This window comes from Gopherus evgoodei, chromosome 8 (genome assembly GCF_007399415.2).
Source record: "Gopherus evgoodei ecotype Sinaloan lineage chromosome 8, rGopEvg1_v1.p, whole genome shotgun sequence".
In the NCBI taxonomy this organism is placed as follows: domain Eukaryota; kingdom Metazoa; phylum Chordata; order Testudines; family Testudinidae; genus Gopherus; species Gopherus evgoodei.
This window is the reverse complement of record NC_044329.1, coordinates 79,710,563-79,728,336: the sequence shown is the minus strand read 5'-3', so window position 1 is coordinate 79,728,336 and position 17,774 is coordinate 79,710,563. Positions and strand designations below refer to the sequence as shown.

At 40.7% G+C, this 17,774-nt stretch overlaps 1 protein-coding gene across 10 annotated transcripts in view; it reads right to left on the bottom strand.

Annotated features, from left to right (window-relative positions):
• The window catches only part of TGFBR3 (transforming growth factor beta receptor 3), a 190,669-nt gene that overhangs the window by 54,513 nt on the left and 118,382 nt on the right, over positions 1 to 17,774 (bottom strand). For all 10 annotated transcript variants that reach the window (XM_030572827.1, XM_030572830.1, XM_030572829.1 and 7 more), the window contains exon 4: positions 13,134 to 13,271. In XM_030572827.1, coding sequence (XP_030428687.1) covers positions 13,134 to 13,271 — 138 coding nt within the window. The remainder of the gene's footprint in view (positions 1 to 13,133; positions 13,272 to 17,774) is intronic.

Here is a 17,774-nt window from a genome sequence, read left to right as displayed (position 1 = left end):
CTGATGGGCAACCTAACACCTCACTCATAACCACTTTAAAAATAATGAAAACTGAGGAATAATGCATGTCACTATAATGATGATATGTGCAAAAGCCTTGAGATATTCAAATATGTTGGCTGCAGAAACAGAACAGAGTGAAATGAAGAATGAGAGCCAAATAATTCTTAGTTGTGTCATGGTAAGGCCAAGCACAACCCCAAGGATTTTGGTGGAGTAACAATGGAGTCAATCTGGACCAGGTGAGATCAGAGGGCCAGATTCTCACCTGCATTGGGCTGCTTTCTGCCATACTGGTGGTGAAAAGCAGCCCTAAATCCAGCATCACTAGCCCAAGGAAGATCATCCCAGTATAGGGAGGTTGTCTGGTGGCACAGAACTGACACTGCAACTCCTACAACATCCTCCTCTCTGAAGCTGGTATATGGGACACTTCCCTGCACCCTGGCAATTCCTGGCTGTCATATCGATCCCTTGGGGCTGGCCACTGGCAGCTAGTGTAATTTAGAGCATCTGTAGGTGGTTCTAATGTACATCTTTGGACTGGATCAGCACATAGCTGGATCAGGATTCGAGGAGCTCAAAGGCAACTAAAAGTCATCTATTCTAGACTATATTTTGTGCTCGTTCAATGTGACTGATGATTGGGGCCTGATATTTGCTCCACGTGGTCTAGCAACATTGGTCCTTCAAGTCCTGGTTTCAGCAGTCTATCCAGTCAAGTCTAATGAGAACATGGGGGGGGGGGAATACAGGAAGATAGATAACTTTTCTTTCATGTTGTGATATCTCAGTTCAAACAGGATTACAGCTTAGGAAATTTCCTTCTGTGGGAAAGCAGGAAACTCTCTGATGCCTGGGTAGAGTAAAGCAATGATAAGGGGAGAGAGAGAGAGATTTAAGATTTCTTCAGACTGTATATTTTCCATAGCAGTATGAAAAATGTTTGCAAGGATATTACTACTCAAGTCCTTTATATACCCTAGATAATTAAATCAGCAGGCCATTGGTCCAAATAATCTGTTCTGAATGAATTAGAAAACACTTTGCTGACTTAATCCCAGAAGACCTAGATGTGTCTTATAACAACACTGGAAGTATGGCTATGCATAAAGCTGAGCTGCAATTACATTTAAACAAAGATTTAAATGGTGGCAGTATGATCAAGCCCCAGCCTGGGAGGGAGATGGTGACTCCAGAAGTCTCCTCACTGCTTTGAAGAAGGAGTAAATTGCAACAGGTCTACCACAGTCCCTCACACACTCTGGTGCTGCAGAGAGTGTTGGTGGGGATAGGAGGTGTAGAGTCTTGACTCCGTCCCCTGCCCATCCACCATGCATGATTGGGGGAGTGGTAATGTTGCTGCTGTGCAAAGCTGGAAGTGGCAGTATGATGCACCAGTGCAAGGGAGAAAGGGGGTGTATCATGCACTTTCCTGGCTTACACAAGCAAGTAAAACAGGCCACACTCTTGCCCCAAGAGAACAGATATTTGATTATTCATATTGCTGCAACATGAACATCTTTTTATTGCAATTCATCCTGCACTCTTCTTTTGATGGAATGTACACTTAGTCTGGTTTTGAACTGCAAGTCTAATGAGACTTCAAGCATTATAATCAGAGCAATGAATAAACATCATAATCTCTAACCTATCCTGCGCATTATTTATGCATATGCTTCTCCAGAATAATAGCCATTTACATCTGTCTAGCTTTATAAACAGCAAAATACATCAACAATGAGTTCATTCAAGGAAATAAACTAAAGTTGGTTATTTTTACAACATTAAGCATCCATCATTGCAAACCAACAGCAACTCGTTATTAACTTTACTGGAGCTATTGTTAAAAGTACTAGTTTTGGGACATTGTAAACCAACCTGCTTAGAAAATACAAATGCTCATCAAAGCTGAGAAACAGCTTGTATGTTCCAGCATGTTAAACTCTTCTAAAGTTCTTTCCTACATCCACTGATATTTGTTAGTATTATCAATCATTTTTTGTGAGGACACACTGCACAGATCACATAAACTTCTCTTTTTTGAAGAGAGAAGACCCTTGTACTTCAAAGTTCATTTTGACCAGACCTGTCATAGAAAACAGCTTAGGAATCCTTTATCCCTTTGCCAGAATAGTTTTAGAGTTTAGACTAACATCTGTTTCAACTCTGGATGATCTTTATTTGTTGCTGTTCATATGATTATCATAAAATATTTTCATAAAAAGATTATATTTCAGCACAACATAAGATACACAAGTTTAGCACATTTCTGAAGCAACAAAGTAAACTCTGCATATCATAGGAAAAAACAGTGAGGGACCAAAACACTCTGTCTAAAATGTATTTGACAATTGTGGCTTGATTTTCAGAGATTTTGAGCATCTGTCTGTCCCCATTACAGTCTGTCTACAGTAGGATAACCCCCATTCTATGGTTTTGGGAAAAGGCAGCAACAAGTAGACATATCCTAAATAGAAAAGTACAATTTGATAAAAGAATTATTTATTTTATAATGCAGATTTTGAAATCCACCTTAAATTGGGGTGAAACCCATTTCTGGAGAAATTCCAGTGACCATGATGCAGCTACACTATAGATTAATTCGATCCAACGCATCTCTAATGTACGTTCTCATTGCATATTAAGGAGTAAAACAAGGTGCCTTACAAGTTTTAATCTACCTAGCACCGGTAACAATATTAGTGATGACATGGTGGCACAGGTTTAGAGTGGACTAACAATCCAAATACATGCCTGCTGGGTCACTTTGTGTACACTGCAGCATAGACATTCCCTAAAATGTAATTAAGCAAGCCCTACAAATGTTTAAGCATGTTCCAACCTTTACACACATTAGTCCCATGGAACAATTCTTGTGCATATAGTTAAGCAAATATATGTTTGCAGGATCAGGGCCTTGATCAGCTATGACTGTACACTAAAAGTCAAAGGACACAAATATACCACTGCACTTACCACTATAAGCAATAAGATAAACCCTGAATTACCACAGTTATGCTACACAGTACCGAAGAAATATGGGTCCAGACTGTCATTTAAACCATTTTAAAATGCAGTGTGAAGGTGCCTTACTGTAAATGAATATCAGGCCTATGAGCTTTAATGACCCGAGTGTCACTGAACATTATTCATCAGACAATAGAAAAATGTTGGGATCTTTGGATGGAAATGGTTATTTAAATGCCAGTAATTATATTTACTATTAATGACCGCAAGTTATTACATCATTTCAAATAAAATTTTAGTGCAGGAATATTGTTCTGACATTTACTTATCAGGTTCATTTTAAAGACACATTGACTGAGAACTTTCTATGCAGAGGAAAAAAGGATACTTTTGAACACTGAGCTGAAAAATATATTAATATATGGTAGTTTACAGCAACGCATTTTTCATTCTAGTTTCCACTTATGTTTCAACTGATCCCACCATGTCTAACTGCATAGGTTTCCTCCTCAGAATTCATTTGATTTTCTGTTTGTTGCTAATTGAAACTTGAAAACACTCTGAACATTCTTTGGCATGACAAATGTCTTCCTGTGGGAACGATGCTGACAATAAGATCTAAGGATCCTGCCTTTTAGTAAGAACAAACTGAAGGACAGAAGGCAAAACAACTAGCAAACGTAAGGATATATTATAGAGTGGAGATGTTAGATAGCTAATCAAACATCTTTAAATACACATTAAATTAAATACTCTTCATTCACTTTTTTAAAAATCATGCACAAAAGTTTGCATATGAAATTTTGGTCCCACTACCAGATTTGAAAAAGAAAAGCAGAACTCGGCTCTGTCTGCCAGTGCTGGGCTTTTTACTACAAGAACTTAAGGCCAGGTTAAGTGAGCCAACCACATTATTTTTTTTGGACTGGGTTCAACAAACTCTTCCAAAAGAAAGAAAGGAAAAAAAAGTAACCATCACTTTGTTTCAACACCTGCCTTTGTACATTAACTACTTACCCTATAGAACCAATCTCTCTGAAAGCAGCCTTACTCCTTAAAGCACCAAGGACATGCAGGTGCACTGAAATTAAAAGGACCTCATTTAATTAAAGATATTTATAGCGTTTATCTGAGCGCTACACAGCTTATTTGGTTGGCTAGTAACACATCGTGCCAGGCATGCTATTGTCTTCTCACTCCATCTCCTTCTTTACTTACTGGTTTCATAGTCATAGGGTGGAAAAAGTATTCCCACACACTCTCTCTTGCTGTTGCTTTTGATATGGTGATTTCTAATGCCCTCAGTCCTGCTGCCACCATTTCTTCTCCCGTTGAACGCACTGAACATTCTCAGGTGATGGAGTGAAGGGAAATTTCTCAAACTTGACACACTAAGTCTGGAAAAACAGTGAGCAGGTCCAAAAGATACTGATGAGGAAGGTTACTAATCACAAAAAGAAAGTGTTTCTAAGGGCTATTCTGCATTTCAAATAAATGAGAAGGGCAGCTATATCCCTTTCTCCATGCAATATTCCCCTCCTCCCCCCTAAAAAATTAATTCTTGGGGCTTGGAGAGAATTTCTACAGAAAACAAGAACTATTTAGGAAAAGATATTGTCTTACTGCACACTCCTATCTAGCAGCAGCATATTGGTCACAGAAGGGAACTCACACTGCAACAGGGATTTCCTTTCATTGTTCAGAGACAAAAAAAAACACATGTCCTTGATCCTAAAGAAGATCCTGTATATGTCTCTTAAGAGAGTTATGCAGCCTTATAGAAAATGTGTCCTTGTAATGCTGCCAAGGTCCTTTTGTGCTTGACTTATCTTACGAGTGAGTGCTTATTATGCAAGTAATAGCGCCTCAGGGGCAACATTAGCTTGAATACCCCATTTTAAACAATTTCACAAATATTCCATCGGTGAATGGGAACAGTTTACACATTCAAAATGGTTTCTTCTGCCCCCACAGGTTAGTTATCTTAGTGGGAGATTATCTATATTAATCATATGTAGCTAGCCATGCAATGTCACATTAATTTATCTGAATGGGTAACAATATTCTAAACTGATGTCATGTTTAAATTACACAACTGAATGCATATAAAGATCAACAAACTAAATAAGCCAGTTGAAGGCTTCTGACAGAGTCTGCTAGAATTCTTCTAGGAATTTGTTTCTATTTAGTAGGAAGAAAAGAAAGAGAGAATTAAGATACAGACATGTAAGTAATTACAGCTGCCTGGTTTCCACTGGAGTCAATGACTTACACGCTCTGTAGTGATTGATTATTTCTGCATTAATCACTAGGCTCAGTTAGTGGGATGCAGGAGCCTTCTCTCCACTTCTGCAAACTTCCATGGGCTACAGTATCAGTTTCCTGCGGCATAGTAAACCTAGCCACTGAAGCAAGAGAAGAGGGGGAGGAGCCATGATGATACAAGGGAGGAGGATAACTCTGGATGCCAGCTCCACCCCTTCTAATTTCTCACTGGAAGAAGGTGGTGGGTGAAACTGCCATCTGGGAACACATTTCACTCTCCAATACCAATATGGCTGCTCCTCTTTACCTTCAGGTCTTGGCTTAGTGTCAGGCCAAAGGTGCATATAGGGAGTGGCAGTCCTAAGAGTCAGGCTTCCTGTCACCTGGAATAGCTGAGGAGTGGGACTTTCTATAAGAGTGAGCCTGTTTGACCAGTCATAGGCAGGGAAGAGACTTGAGGAGGTACAGGGGAAGTAGGGATACGGGCAGGGGCTCTTCACAACAGCCATATGAAAAGGCCTAGCTATAGTATAAGGTAGGAGCTATAGCCTAAGAGGCATGAAGAAATATCAGGCAGCAGCACCTAGGTTTTGGAAAGAACTGTTGAGCCCAGCAAGAGGCTGAAGTAACTGGAGTGGGAGAAAGCCATGTTTGGTTTAAGTTGAGATTTGACTATATTGTTTTAATAAACTGATCCCAAGGAGTGTAACCTGACTCAAAAGCAGCTGGATGCAGAGTCCTGGAAGAAAAACTGAGGCAGGATGCTAGATTGGGTAAAACCTTGTTATACTCACGCTGAAGAATTATGTGGCAGCATAGAGAGGCTTTTCCAAAGATTCCTGCCTGGCTCAAATCCAGACAAAGTGATACATAATATAACTGAAAGGTGTTTGCATATTATAAAGTTCAGAAAAATATTTTGGGATGTCACTGGTACTGCAATATATAGATATGTTTGATACATAATTGTGCAGCAGTTTGTGTAGCTTAGTCGAACTGCTTTCTCTCCTTTCTCTGATTCCTTTGTGATACAATTTTAAAATGAAAAATCCAGTTATTTAAAGAAATACTAGTGGAGTTTTAGGCTTAGTTCTGATTTACTGTACTATAAAATTTGATCGGATCTGGATAGTCCATCAGATTCTAAATATATATTTAACCTGTCATTTTCCATCACCTCTACCCCCATAAATCCTTCATCTATTGCAAATAACTTTAAAAACGCAACAGCATGAGTAGCCTGAGCTCCCCACCTGATGTGCATGAAAGTAGAATAAGACCCCACTTTTGTAGCTCCTATAAAAACAATATTTTGTAGTATTCTGAAATTGTCTGTGTGACAAAAGTTCACAGAGCAATTTTCTGGCATGATAAAGCCCTACAGCAGTTACTATATACTGAACACTGTTTTTAATTAACCCAGTGTATTATGCTGAAGTTATTTAAAAATATTTGTGTGGGAGACATTTGCCAAGTAGAAAAGGGCAAAACACTGGAAGGATGGGGAATTATTTTCAGGCTTCTCAGTGGAAAAACAATGAATATTAATTGTAAATGTCCTTTTAAATTATTCTAAGCACAATTTCCTGACACTGAAAATCAGCTGCATTTTCTTGCAATCATGGAAGGTCACTATTTATACACATTTATCACTAGTTATGGCATTTCCTATCTTATCTCACTCTTCTTCTAGCTGAGTGCTTTGCTTAAATCTGCAGCTGTTTAACAAGTGATTGGAAATTTAGACTCCTGATTTCCCGTTAAATACTAGGCACAGGAAAACAAATAGCACTTGTTTTTCACTGAGTTTTGTCAGTCATCCAAAATGTAGTGCAAACCATACAACTGCCTGTGGTTTGGTGGCAGAGACCCAAAATATCTGAGCCATATTTTTTTGTCAAGTAAAGAGAGTAAACCGACTTTTGGCAGAAATAATGACTATACAGCTTCCCTCCTCGCCCTTCAGAAATGCATAAGTGACTTTTAATTACTAAGCTTTATCCTGGAATTAATTTATTTTTTCACTGCAATAAGTTTTTATTCCTTCTAAAATCTCAAGCCAACAGACATAATACAGTTTTTTATTTTTTTTAACTTGTTCCACTCCCCCCCTCCCCCCGGCCTCCATTTTACTAACTTTACTGACACGAGTGATTCCTTTAAAGTCACTGGGGCTGCTCACGTGAGTAAAGTTGCTCATTTGTATAAGTGCTTTCAGGGCCCATATCCCTTACTCACTAGGATGTCTTAAGTGTGTACCCTTCAAAGTAAGAGTTGTAGGATCAGGTTCTTCATAAACAGTTATAAACAATTACACATGATTTCTGCCAGAACGTCAAAAAAAACTGAGTATAAATTTTCTATGGCAATTTAATTCTAATTTCTGCACTAAGATGTTTCATTTTCCTAGCAAAGGTGTTCCTAGGCTTTAAAAGCCAGAGGGAGGGCTGCCACTTGTAGTGAAAGCATTCAACAGCTAAACAGTGCCTGTAAAGCCCACCTCTTTGGCAGTTCCATAAAAACCATGGTTTTTGGCCAGGACATTTTTGCAACAAATCATTCTAAGCAACAACCACCACCAAAAAAAGTGGCTTTCTGATGTTGTTTTGGTTTGTTGTTGTTGTAAAAGTAAACTCTTCTCCATGGTGTTTTGTTTGGTTGGCTGGTTTTTTTGCAAGCCTCCACTCCACCCCTGAGCTGTAGCACAGGCAAGATGTTTTCTACAGGCTTTAGGAACTGCTTTTATAAATGTTCAGGCATCAGAATCTGACCATTTGAATTCTCTGAGAGCATCTATTTTACTTATTTATTTCCCTCAGTTAAGATTTTTTGTCTCATAGAAATCAAAACTATTTCCCCACTGCTATTAAATTAACCAATTAGTGCAGTGCAGAATGCATGTCCTAAGCAAGTGTTTGAAAATAAAGCCTACCTAATGTTCAGTGCAATTTTATTCACCATGCAAATAAAAAAAAACCAAAAAACCATTTAGTCATCACACATTCACTTTTTTGTGACTCATATACTGAAATTCATCATTTGACTCACTGCCCACAACTTCAACAGTCTTGATCTTGCTGCTGTTTCCTAGGTAGCCAGGACAGCTTCAGACAGAGCACACTGTCAGCAGAAGCCAAGCCCCCGCCCCCGCAGCAATCTCACCCTTCAAAATACTTTGTGAAAAAAATACAAAAGAAATTATTACTAAGAAATAGTGTAGTAAAAACAATATACTAAAATGGTGGGAATAAGATGAAATTGGCCCACTTAACCTATTGCGCAGCACTACGTACAGAGACTACAATACTGCAGTCCTCACTGGGTAACTTGTGAGGACAGGGATTACAGTATTTATGTAGACTTTGCCTCTTATGAGTTAACTGATCCCATCTTTCTCTTCACAGTGCAGACACCACTGGGCTAAATTTTCCTTTGACTTGCTTACCATGCAAGTCCATTCATTTCAACAATGTTGCCCAGGCTGTGAGTTGCTATTGTTTGCTAGATGCCAGCAACTGAATCTCAGTGATGTCCAAGACAATGCATAGTGGGTCCAAAATTTGCATCTAAATTACCATAATCCGTTATAGATACAATTATTATATTAATATACTGATAGACTAATAATATTTAGCTCTTAAATGCAACTTTTTATCCAAGATCCCAACACATTTTGTCAAGGTGGATAAGTAATATAATCCTCAGTTTACAGATGGGGGAATGAAGCAGAAAGAGATGAAGTGACTTGAGGCAGATTACACAATAAATCACTGGACGAGTGGGAAACTTCTTACTCTCAGTCTGGTGCCCTGTTCACAGAACACCACAATTTTCCTATTTATAACACTACAATTATATGAAGCATTATCTCACGTCAACTCACATTGTAAAAAAGATTATGTTAAAGCAAACTGAAGTTAAGTATGTAAAAAAGGCATGTCTGAAGTGCATAGCACTCTAAAAAGAGTGCAGTATACATGACTTCACGTGTAAATCATAGTAGATCTTTTACCATGAAGTAGTTTTCTATAGGATTTTAGTAATATTTTGGTCCACTGTTTGACTTAACACATAAACAGGAATGTCTTGTAAAGAAATGGCTAAACTGTGAGCCACTTACATTACATTTTGAATAGACACTTTAACCGTCACTTTTCCCTGAATTAAATTATATGAATAACAAGGCAAAAAAAAGTATTTAATTTTTTTTCCATGTGCACCAAACCATTCAGAAATGCATTTTACATTTTTCTACCTTAAAGTATCTTGCAGGAAGATTTCTAGATACTTATGCTTCTTAACAACATTTAATTTATACTAAGAAACAATGGATACTTTTCAGTTCCAATTTCCTCCTAAAACAGAGTTAGACATGAAACAAAATCCTAACTCTAAGCATATTGTTAGAAAGTTCAGATTCAGATACTTGCCCCTGTCTGTATAATAGGCTACAATGGATTGAATTCCCCTGAACTCTGGGGAAGTCTTGATCTGATCTTTGTAGCCTGAACCCATCTACATTTCGAAGACAGGACCTGGCAGCAGTGTACAATGGCCAGAGCACCACAGTGGTAACAAAGAGACAGAGGCTGTGCCACGGACTCACAACATAACCATGGATGAGTCATTTACCGTCACTGTGCCTTACTTTCCCCATCTGTTAAATAGGGCTAATAGGGCAGATAACCTTTGTACACTGTGTGCAAAGGACTATGTTATATGCTATTACTGTTATCATCCTCTGCAGTACTGAGGCCATTTAACTGAAGTGTTTGGCTCGGGTGCTAAGCTTGCTGTTCTTTTAGTCACTTAAAATTCCATGAACCAGCCAGCTGAACATCTTTTCATGTCTTCATTTTCTTTACTGGTTAGTGATTAATCTCTAAAGAAACTGCAGATTGTATTAAAACACAGAAAGGCAATAAACTTGTAATTGAGGTAAAAACTGTATATCTATTTGTTTTGTGAAATGCTTGAAAGAAAAGCTAGAAAGTCAGCAATTACCCCAGGGAAATACTTCCATAGATATCTCAATAGTTATGACACTGCAGCAGTATGTGTGACTTACGTTTCGGCCTTGAACATATAATTTGTGGAAATAAAATACAAGGAATTTATTTAAATTTGAAACCTGCTAGGAAAGAACATATTAGTAATTAAGATTCAAAATAATCTGTTTTCCACCTTAACCACAAGTTCAAGAGAAGTGAACAACAGAGATAAAGCTGAAGTGGTGCATGGATAAGCCAAAATATTTTAAAATAAAAAGGACTAGGTAATGTATCCTTCATTCTACACCTAATGGAACCTTAAACTAGAACTGTGTCAGACTTCGCTGGATGTTGTGGCAAGAAGGAAGGGTGCCTTTCACTCCCTGGGTTAGAAACATTGTGTATATGTCTGTTCCATGGTTCACTTTGAAATAAGGATCACCCAAAGTGCTTCCAAACGCTGCAGGCCAGAGAAGAAAGAGTGGAAGCCTCTAGGGTACATCTTCACTGCAGATTTAGCCTGGATGATGAGCACCGGGGTTAGCCTAGCCTGGCTGTGAGCAGCTACACTATGAAGCCATACCCAATTACTGTGTCCTCACTGGTGCTGGATTCCCCGATATGAGGCGGTAGAACTTCTGAGGGGCACAGCCTGCAGTTCTGTGCGCTGCTGTAAGCTGAGCTGCTCTAATTCTTTCAAACTGAATTGTGGGCGAACTTGACTGTCCTCCTCAGCACACAGAGAGAATTGCGGGAACATATTGGAGGACTGACAGAATTCCAGTGATTTAGTCTACATCCTCACTGCAAAGCGGTTGGGTTCCCAGCCCAAGTGAAAGCAGAACCCAGGCTCTAACTCACACCTCGAGTCAGGGCAGCTAGACCAGGTTTAAAGCATCACTAAACTGAGATGAGAGGTTTCTTTATGTGGACAGGCAGGGAGTTTTTTTTACTCACCCAGCGGTGGTCCGAGTCTTAGGCGGCACTTTGACTGTGTGTGTGTGTGTGTGTGTGTGTGTGTGTGTGTGTGTGTGTGTGTGTGTGTGTGTGTGTGTGTGTGTGTGTGTGTGTGTGTGTGTGTGTGTGTGTGTGTGTGTGTGTGTGTGTCGGCAGGGGGGTCTGCGGAAGACCCGGAGCAAGGGAAGGACCCCCCATCGCCAAAGTGCCGCTGAAGACCCAGACCACCGCTGGGTATTCAAATCGGGCCCCACAGTTCCTAAAGCTGGCCCTAGTTAGGTATAATATCTGAGTAAGATCTCAGGCTAACTACAGTGAAGACATGCCTGAACAGTGAAAGGAGAGGAAGAGAATGAAATGCTGGGTTGGGAGGTACTGCAGGTCTCAGACTGCGGCAGGTTATGCTGAGTCCGTGATATGGCACTCTTTGGATGCAGCCATCTTCTTCTCCAGGTTCTCAACTTTTATTACAAAACAAAACAACCCCAAACCTCTATTCCTCGTGGTTATGGAGAACACTGTGCATGTGGGAAGCAGGCATAAACTGATGCATTGATTCCTAACTGCATCTACAGAGCACCGGCTATTCATCCCAGTGACTAAATTAGCTCAGATGCTTAGTGATGATCCTTTAAATGTCAACACCGGTAACTAATTTGCTACTGTCCCACATGTGAATATGGAAAGGGACGGTCACGCTTTGCACACCCTACTGTTAGTAAAGTCTTTTTTGATGCCATGAAGTGGACAGTCTTTGAGAAGATTGGCCAGGATGGGCTGGGTCGAAATTGAGACACTGGGTTGCTACTTTACATGCTATTTTGAGTGTACATGAAATTAGCTATAAAGATGCACAGGATAGAGCTCAGTCCTGCTCCTATTGAAGCCAATCTGAATTTTGACAAACTTAACTGTAAGCAAGATTAGGTCGTTCAAAGCTTAAAACGTTAGGGGCTCAAACTCTCCTCTTCTCTTGCACCTTCAACAGCTCTTGAGGAAAATAGCAGCTCTTACATTCCACTGAACACTAGGGTTACTGGAGTCTAGCATTGCAGCTAGTCAGCTGCAGGGGAAGTACGCAGTGAATCCTCTTCACCTTGCACTCCTGGTGGCATTTTACCTGCGGCACAAGGACTCTCTCTGAGCAGTGCACCACTGTACTGTCCTCCACTGCCAGCTGTGCCTTAAAAGCAAAATTAAGGCCCAGATGGATATCCTGCAGCTATAAATAATAATGTTTACTTCTGAGATTATGACTGAAAATAGTGAAGCTGCAATTCTAATAGAGAAGACTCATCCTGAGACATTATGTCATATGCTAAAAATCTAATCCAAACAACTAGTCTGTTTCACTACAAATAGCAAACTTGAATGTCTTGGCAAACTGAAAGTACAAGATTTACAAACAGTAGGTAGCATTTGGAGCTTGACGTATAAGCAGTGCTCCAGCCTTCTGAGAAACACTAATGGCTTCGTTTGGTCCTTCCTAGCAGTGCAGCAAAACCTCATGTCAGAAATAAACTTTGCATTGTACTCACGAGAAGCTCAGCTTATACATATTTGTATTTTGGTGACAGACCACACAATTAGCAGCTACTTGTAAGATTTCCTATTGCTCTGATGTTTTTAGCATTATAGTACATTCAAGACTTTTAATCAGGACTGGCGCTATGTCCTAGGCTACACAACTTCTCAAATCAGAAATACTGCTAGAGTTAATAATCAAACAATAGGTAGATTCCACAAAATCAGTTTTGTTTTTTTTTTAAATTCACATGAGAAGTAACTGGGCACTTTCCCAAATTGCTTTCCCATGCCACCTAATTGCTCCCCGGAGTTCCACACTGAAACTTGATCTTCTGTTAAGTTTTTTAAAGATACACTTAAAATCCTTTAAAATGAATACCATTCACTCCACATGTTGTGTTACAGAGGACTTGGTATACTTACGAAAAAAAATCTTTGGACTCCAGATGCCAATCTTTCTGTTTTCAGCTTCCAGGTCAGTGGCTGAGGAGAGTTGAGCAGGAACACCACAGGCTTATGGTGAATGTGCACTGAGGAAATAGGATTCAAATGTAACGTGACCTGCAGAGCAACAGAAAAAGATGTGACTATTTCCCTCTAACTGTTCAAAACAAAATGAAATATAAAACTCTGATTGAATAATCAGGTCATCTTTACATACATTAAGGTTTCTAGAATTCAGACTTTCTGACCCAGGACGGATGGATTAGCCTACTCCAAAACTGTCAGTCTGTTTTAACATTTGTGTTCTGAAGTTGCAAAGTGCTGCAAAAGTGTTTAAGAAAACCTTGGGAAAAGCTGATCAAAAATAGTGTGGGCAGAAGGTCAAACCACTAAGCTGAGGGTTAGCGAACACAGAGATAAACCAAAAGAACTGCAACCTGCAAGGGGAGCTCAGATTTCTGATCTCTAAATGAAAGACTGCAGAGGTTATCTAGCAAGAGGCCTGAACCTGCTGATACTGATGGGACTGAAATCACACCTGGAAAATACAAAAAAAACAACAAACAAAAACAAAATTACACACAAGAGGAACAAGTCCAGTAACACAAGAAGATACCATTACACCAGCCCTGACCTTTCTAGAGAAGGGATTCAACAGAAATCTAGGCCTACAAAGGAATACGTAAGAAGGAAATTAATAGAATTTCTAAAAGGACCATGTGGAAAAAGATATGGTAAACAAGACTTTACATTACAAAATAATGGGCTTTATAACCAAGCCCCTGTATTTCCCTAGACCTGCAGGGAACAAAGGAACAGAAAGAATCATCTATGATCAACAGGCTAGGAACACAGCCAGTGCTCTATTCTTTCTAGGGAGAATATCAATAGCAGTAGTGGTCCCACAAGACAATGAAAGGAAAGTTAGATGACCCACATTGTCACTAACAGGAGGGGATGTGTTCCACTTAAAGATTAATTAAGGACTGGAGTGCCCAAGAGACTATTTGTGTGATTCCCACTATGAAGAAGTTTGAGACTAGCCGGTATTCGGAATATCACAAAGAGCAATCAAATCAGCTACACTGTGGCAATAAAGGCTCATTTTTTTAGAATGGCTCTTCGTACAATATATCTAACTAAGGTTCTGTATGGGTAGGGTTTTCCCAGCCAATAGACCTTGCTCTACCACTATATCCCACAAGCCTTTGCCACACAGGTCACCAGCTTCTTCCTTTTCTCCCCAAGCCAGCAATGCCCACAGGTCACTGATCAATCTGTAGTGCCTTCTGCTGTCTCTAGAGCAACAGGATGTGCTGCAGAGACAAAGATCTTCCGCTACTAGGGAAGCTGACTGGGGGAGCACAATATATTCATCTTGCTTGGAGACTGAAGATCTCCACCCAATGACTGAGGAGATGAAATCCTCCCCAGACCTTTGATCACACTGAAATTCAAAGGGCAAGATGAGAGATGCAAGTGTGTCCAGCAACTCTGTCTGTAGGAGACAAAGAAAAGGATGAACCTTGCGGTAGGCATTGAGTGGAGAGGATGAGAGCAGCCAAAAGGGAACACCCAAGGAAGAGACCTGGGGAGAATTTATTTAGGGTTAAACCAAACATAACATAAGAACGGCTATACTGGATCAGACCAAAGGTCCATCTAGCCCAGTATCCTGTCTTCTGACAGTGACCAATGCCAGGTGCCCCAGAGGGAATGAACAGAACAGGTAATCATCAAGTGATCCATTCCCTGTCGAGGGGTTTGGAGTGCGGGAGGGGACATGGGCTCTGGCTGGGGGTGTGGGCTCTGGGGTGGGGTTGGGGATGAGTGGTGCAGGGGTGAGCTCTGGCCTGGGACCGAGGGGTTTGGGGTGGAGAGAGCTGGGGCAGGGGGTTGTAGTGTGGGATGCGGGCTCCAGGCTCCAGGAGGGAGTTTGAGTGTGGGAGGGGGCTCAGGGCTGGAACAGGGGGGTGGAGGGCGGGAGGGGGTGTGGGCTCCGGGAGGGAGTTTGGGTACTGGAGGGGGCTCAGGGCTGGGGCAGCAGATTGGGGTATGGGCAGAGGTTCATGGTGCAGGCTCCACGCGATGCTTTCCTCAGGCAGCTCCTGGTAGTGGCTGGCAGCTCCCTCTGGGTCTGAGGCAGAGGGGCCAGGGGGCTCTGTGTGCTGCCTGATCCCACAGGCGCCGCTGCCACGGTTCCCGGCCAATGGGAGATGCAGAGTCAGTGCTCAGAGCAGGGGCAGCATGCGGTGACACTATGGCCATTCCTGAGCCTCAGAACCAAACATACTGGCCGCTTCTGGGAGCCACACAGAGCCAGGACAAGCAGGGAGCCTGCCTTAGCCCCACTGCACCACCGACCGGACTTTTAGTGGCCCAGAGCCACCAGGGTCCCTTTTTGACCGGGTGTTCTGGTCAAAACCCAGATGCCTGGCAACCCTATTCTTGGTGCCATTTCCACCCATCAATAACAGCTGATTCTTTCTGGACCCTGTTGACTCTAATATACCCCTTTCCTACCAAGTAGGGTAGTAAATCTTAATTATAAGTCCTCTGTGACTTTTTAAAAATTTAAGAGAACACTTCAAAAAACCCTCTATATAGAAAAATTAAGAATTAGACACTTGATGCACAAGATTAGAAAATAATATTAATTTATTAGTTCATACTGTCCTTCTTAAAAAAAAAGTACTCCCAGCTGATTTTAATAGGGAGTTCTGATTAGAAATTCCTAACACAGTATATATACCCTGTTGAATGCAAAATACTTGACTGTGAAATGTCTTTCTACTGCAGAGAATTAGTAAGAATTCATACTATTTAGAACTTCTGGGATTTGTTGTTGTTTTTGTTTTTTAAACCACAGAAGTCAAGGAACCATAAAACTGCTATGACATAAGAAGCATTTGTCAAGTTCTACTAACAGACCCAGCAAATTCCATCTCTGCAGCACTTGGTAAGGGTCCACTGGATAATAAGAAAATGAAGCTATATCATTATCTATATTTAAACTGATCTCAAACAACCGTGTTCAAAACTAACAGCTAGAGTCCACATAACGAAGTACAAAGTTTGACTGTCTGAAGATTTTTGCTTGTCAGCAAAGTTGTGAGACACAAAAAAGAACCACATTGCTGAGGCTGGACAGTCAGACGAATTACCCTGACTGGATGTGCCATAAGAATTCTTGGTTATTATTCCAGTAGGTTTTGGTTGTTATTTCACTCTTTGTTTTTTTAAATCATCATTGCTGCTCTGGCTTCCCCCCCCCCACAGGCTTCAGCACATGGGGCCACCTGCCATACAGATACAACACTGCCCTCTTTGCAACTGTCATGTGGCTCCTGGCTGGGATAACAGGATGGGGAAGAGCTACACTATATGTTGCAGTCTGGAATGTGGGAAGAAAGAAAAGTGCATGCTGGTTCTTGGGAAAAGTTACAGAAAGTTAGAATTGAAAAGGAATTTTTCACAAGTAAAATCTGACTTTTTCTGAAAATTCTCTCACACACACAAAAAAACCACAATTTTGCACTGTTATCCTCTCCAAATAAAAACAAACAAAACTTATCTGAAACTTAGCCTGGAAGCCTCTTAAACCCAGATTCAATGGAAATAAAATGCTAAAAAAGTGTACATTTTTTTGAAGACTCTGTGATGATGTTCCACCAGAGTGGATGGAATTCTCAAGCCGTTGGGACCCACATTCTCCATGTCATTACTCCTCAGGTCCCACCTAAGTCAGTGAGTCTCCATTAGCCCCTTATCACCCACCTCCATTCCTGTCATTTGCTATTTTTTTGCTAATGGGTCTGTCAGGTTTTAAAAACCGAATTAGTAATCTAGGTACCAGCACAATGCGATTTCCACAATATCTTTCGTTTAGCTCTTGATCCATAGTCAGGTGTAGTTTCCTCCTATTTTTCTTTTGGGGCACACTGAGCAAATAACTTTTCCACTTGCCTCTCTTCTGTAACACTGTTGACATCATCACCATCTTCCCCATCCCTCTGGTCTGCAGTGTGGCAGCCATTTTTGATCATGTCACTTCCCTCTTCAAATCCCTCCACTGGCTCCCAAAGTACTACTGCATCAAGTGTAAGCTACGTCAGCACATTCAAGTCTGTGTGAAAACTCTGCCTCTCTCTGCTTATCTGGCCTTGTCAAGCTTCTTGCCACTTTGGTTCTGCCAACTGTTCCCAACCTCTTCAGCTTGTCCATCAGCTTCTTGCACAACTGCCTCGACAACATTCCTTATGTATGGCACCACCTCTCTGAGCTCATTTGCACACATCTAAGTCCCTCTTCACAAACCACTTCTGCCATGCTGATAACAATGAATCTAGCATACACGTATAAAAAGAACCCTATTTGTTGTTCCCCTTCCCCTAAACTCTGAGTGCCTATCTATCTGTTCTTCGACCGTGAGCTCCTCAAGGCAGGGACTTCCCCCTCTTCAAAGTCTGGAAAGTGTCTAGCATACTGTAAGTACTACATAAACAAATTAATAAAAGGGTATTTGACCATTTCAAACCATTAAGCCAGAATGTATTTAAGGAAAATGTTAGTAGAAGAGACAAGTTAAATAGAAAGTTTTTCCTTTTTGTTCTCTGTTTG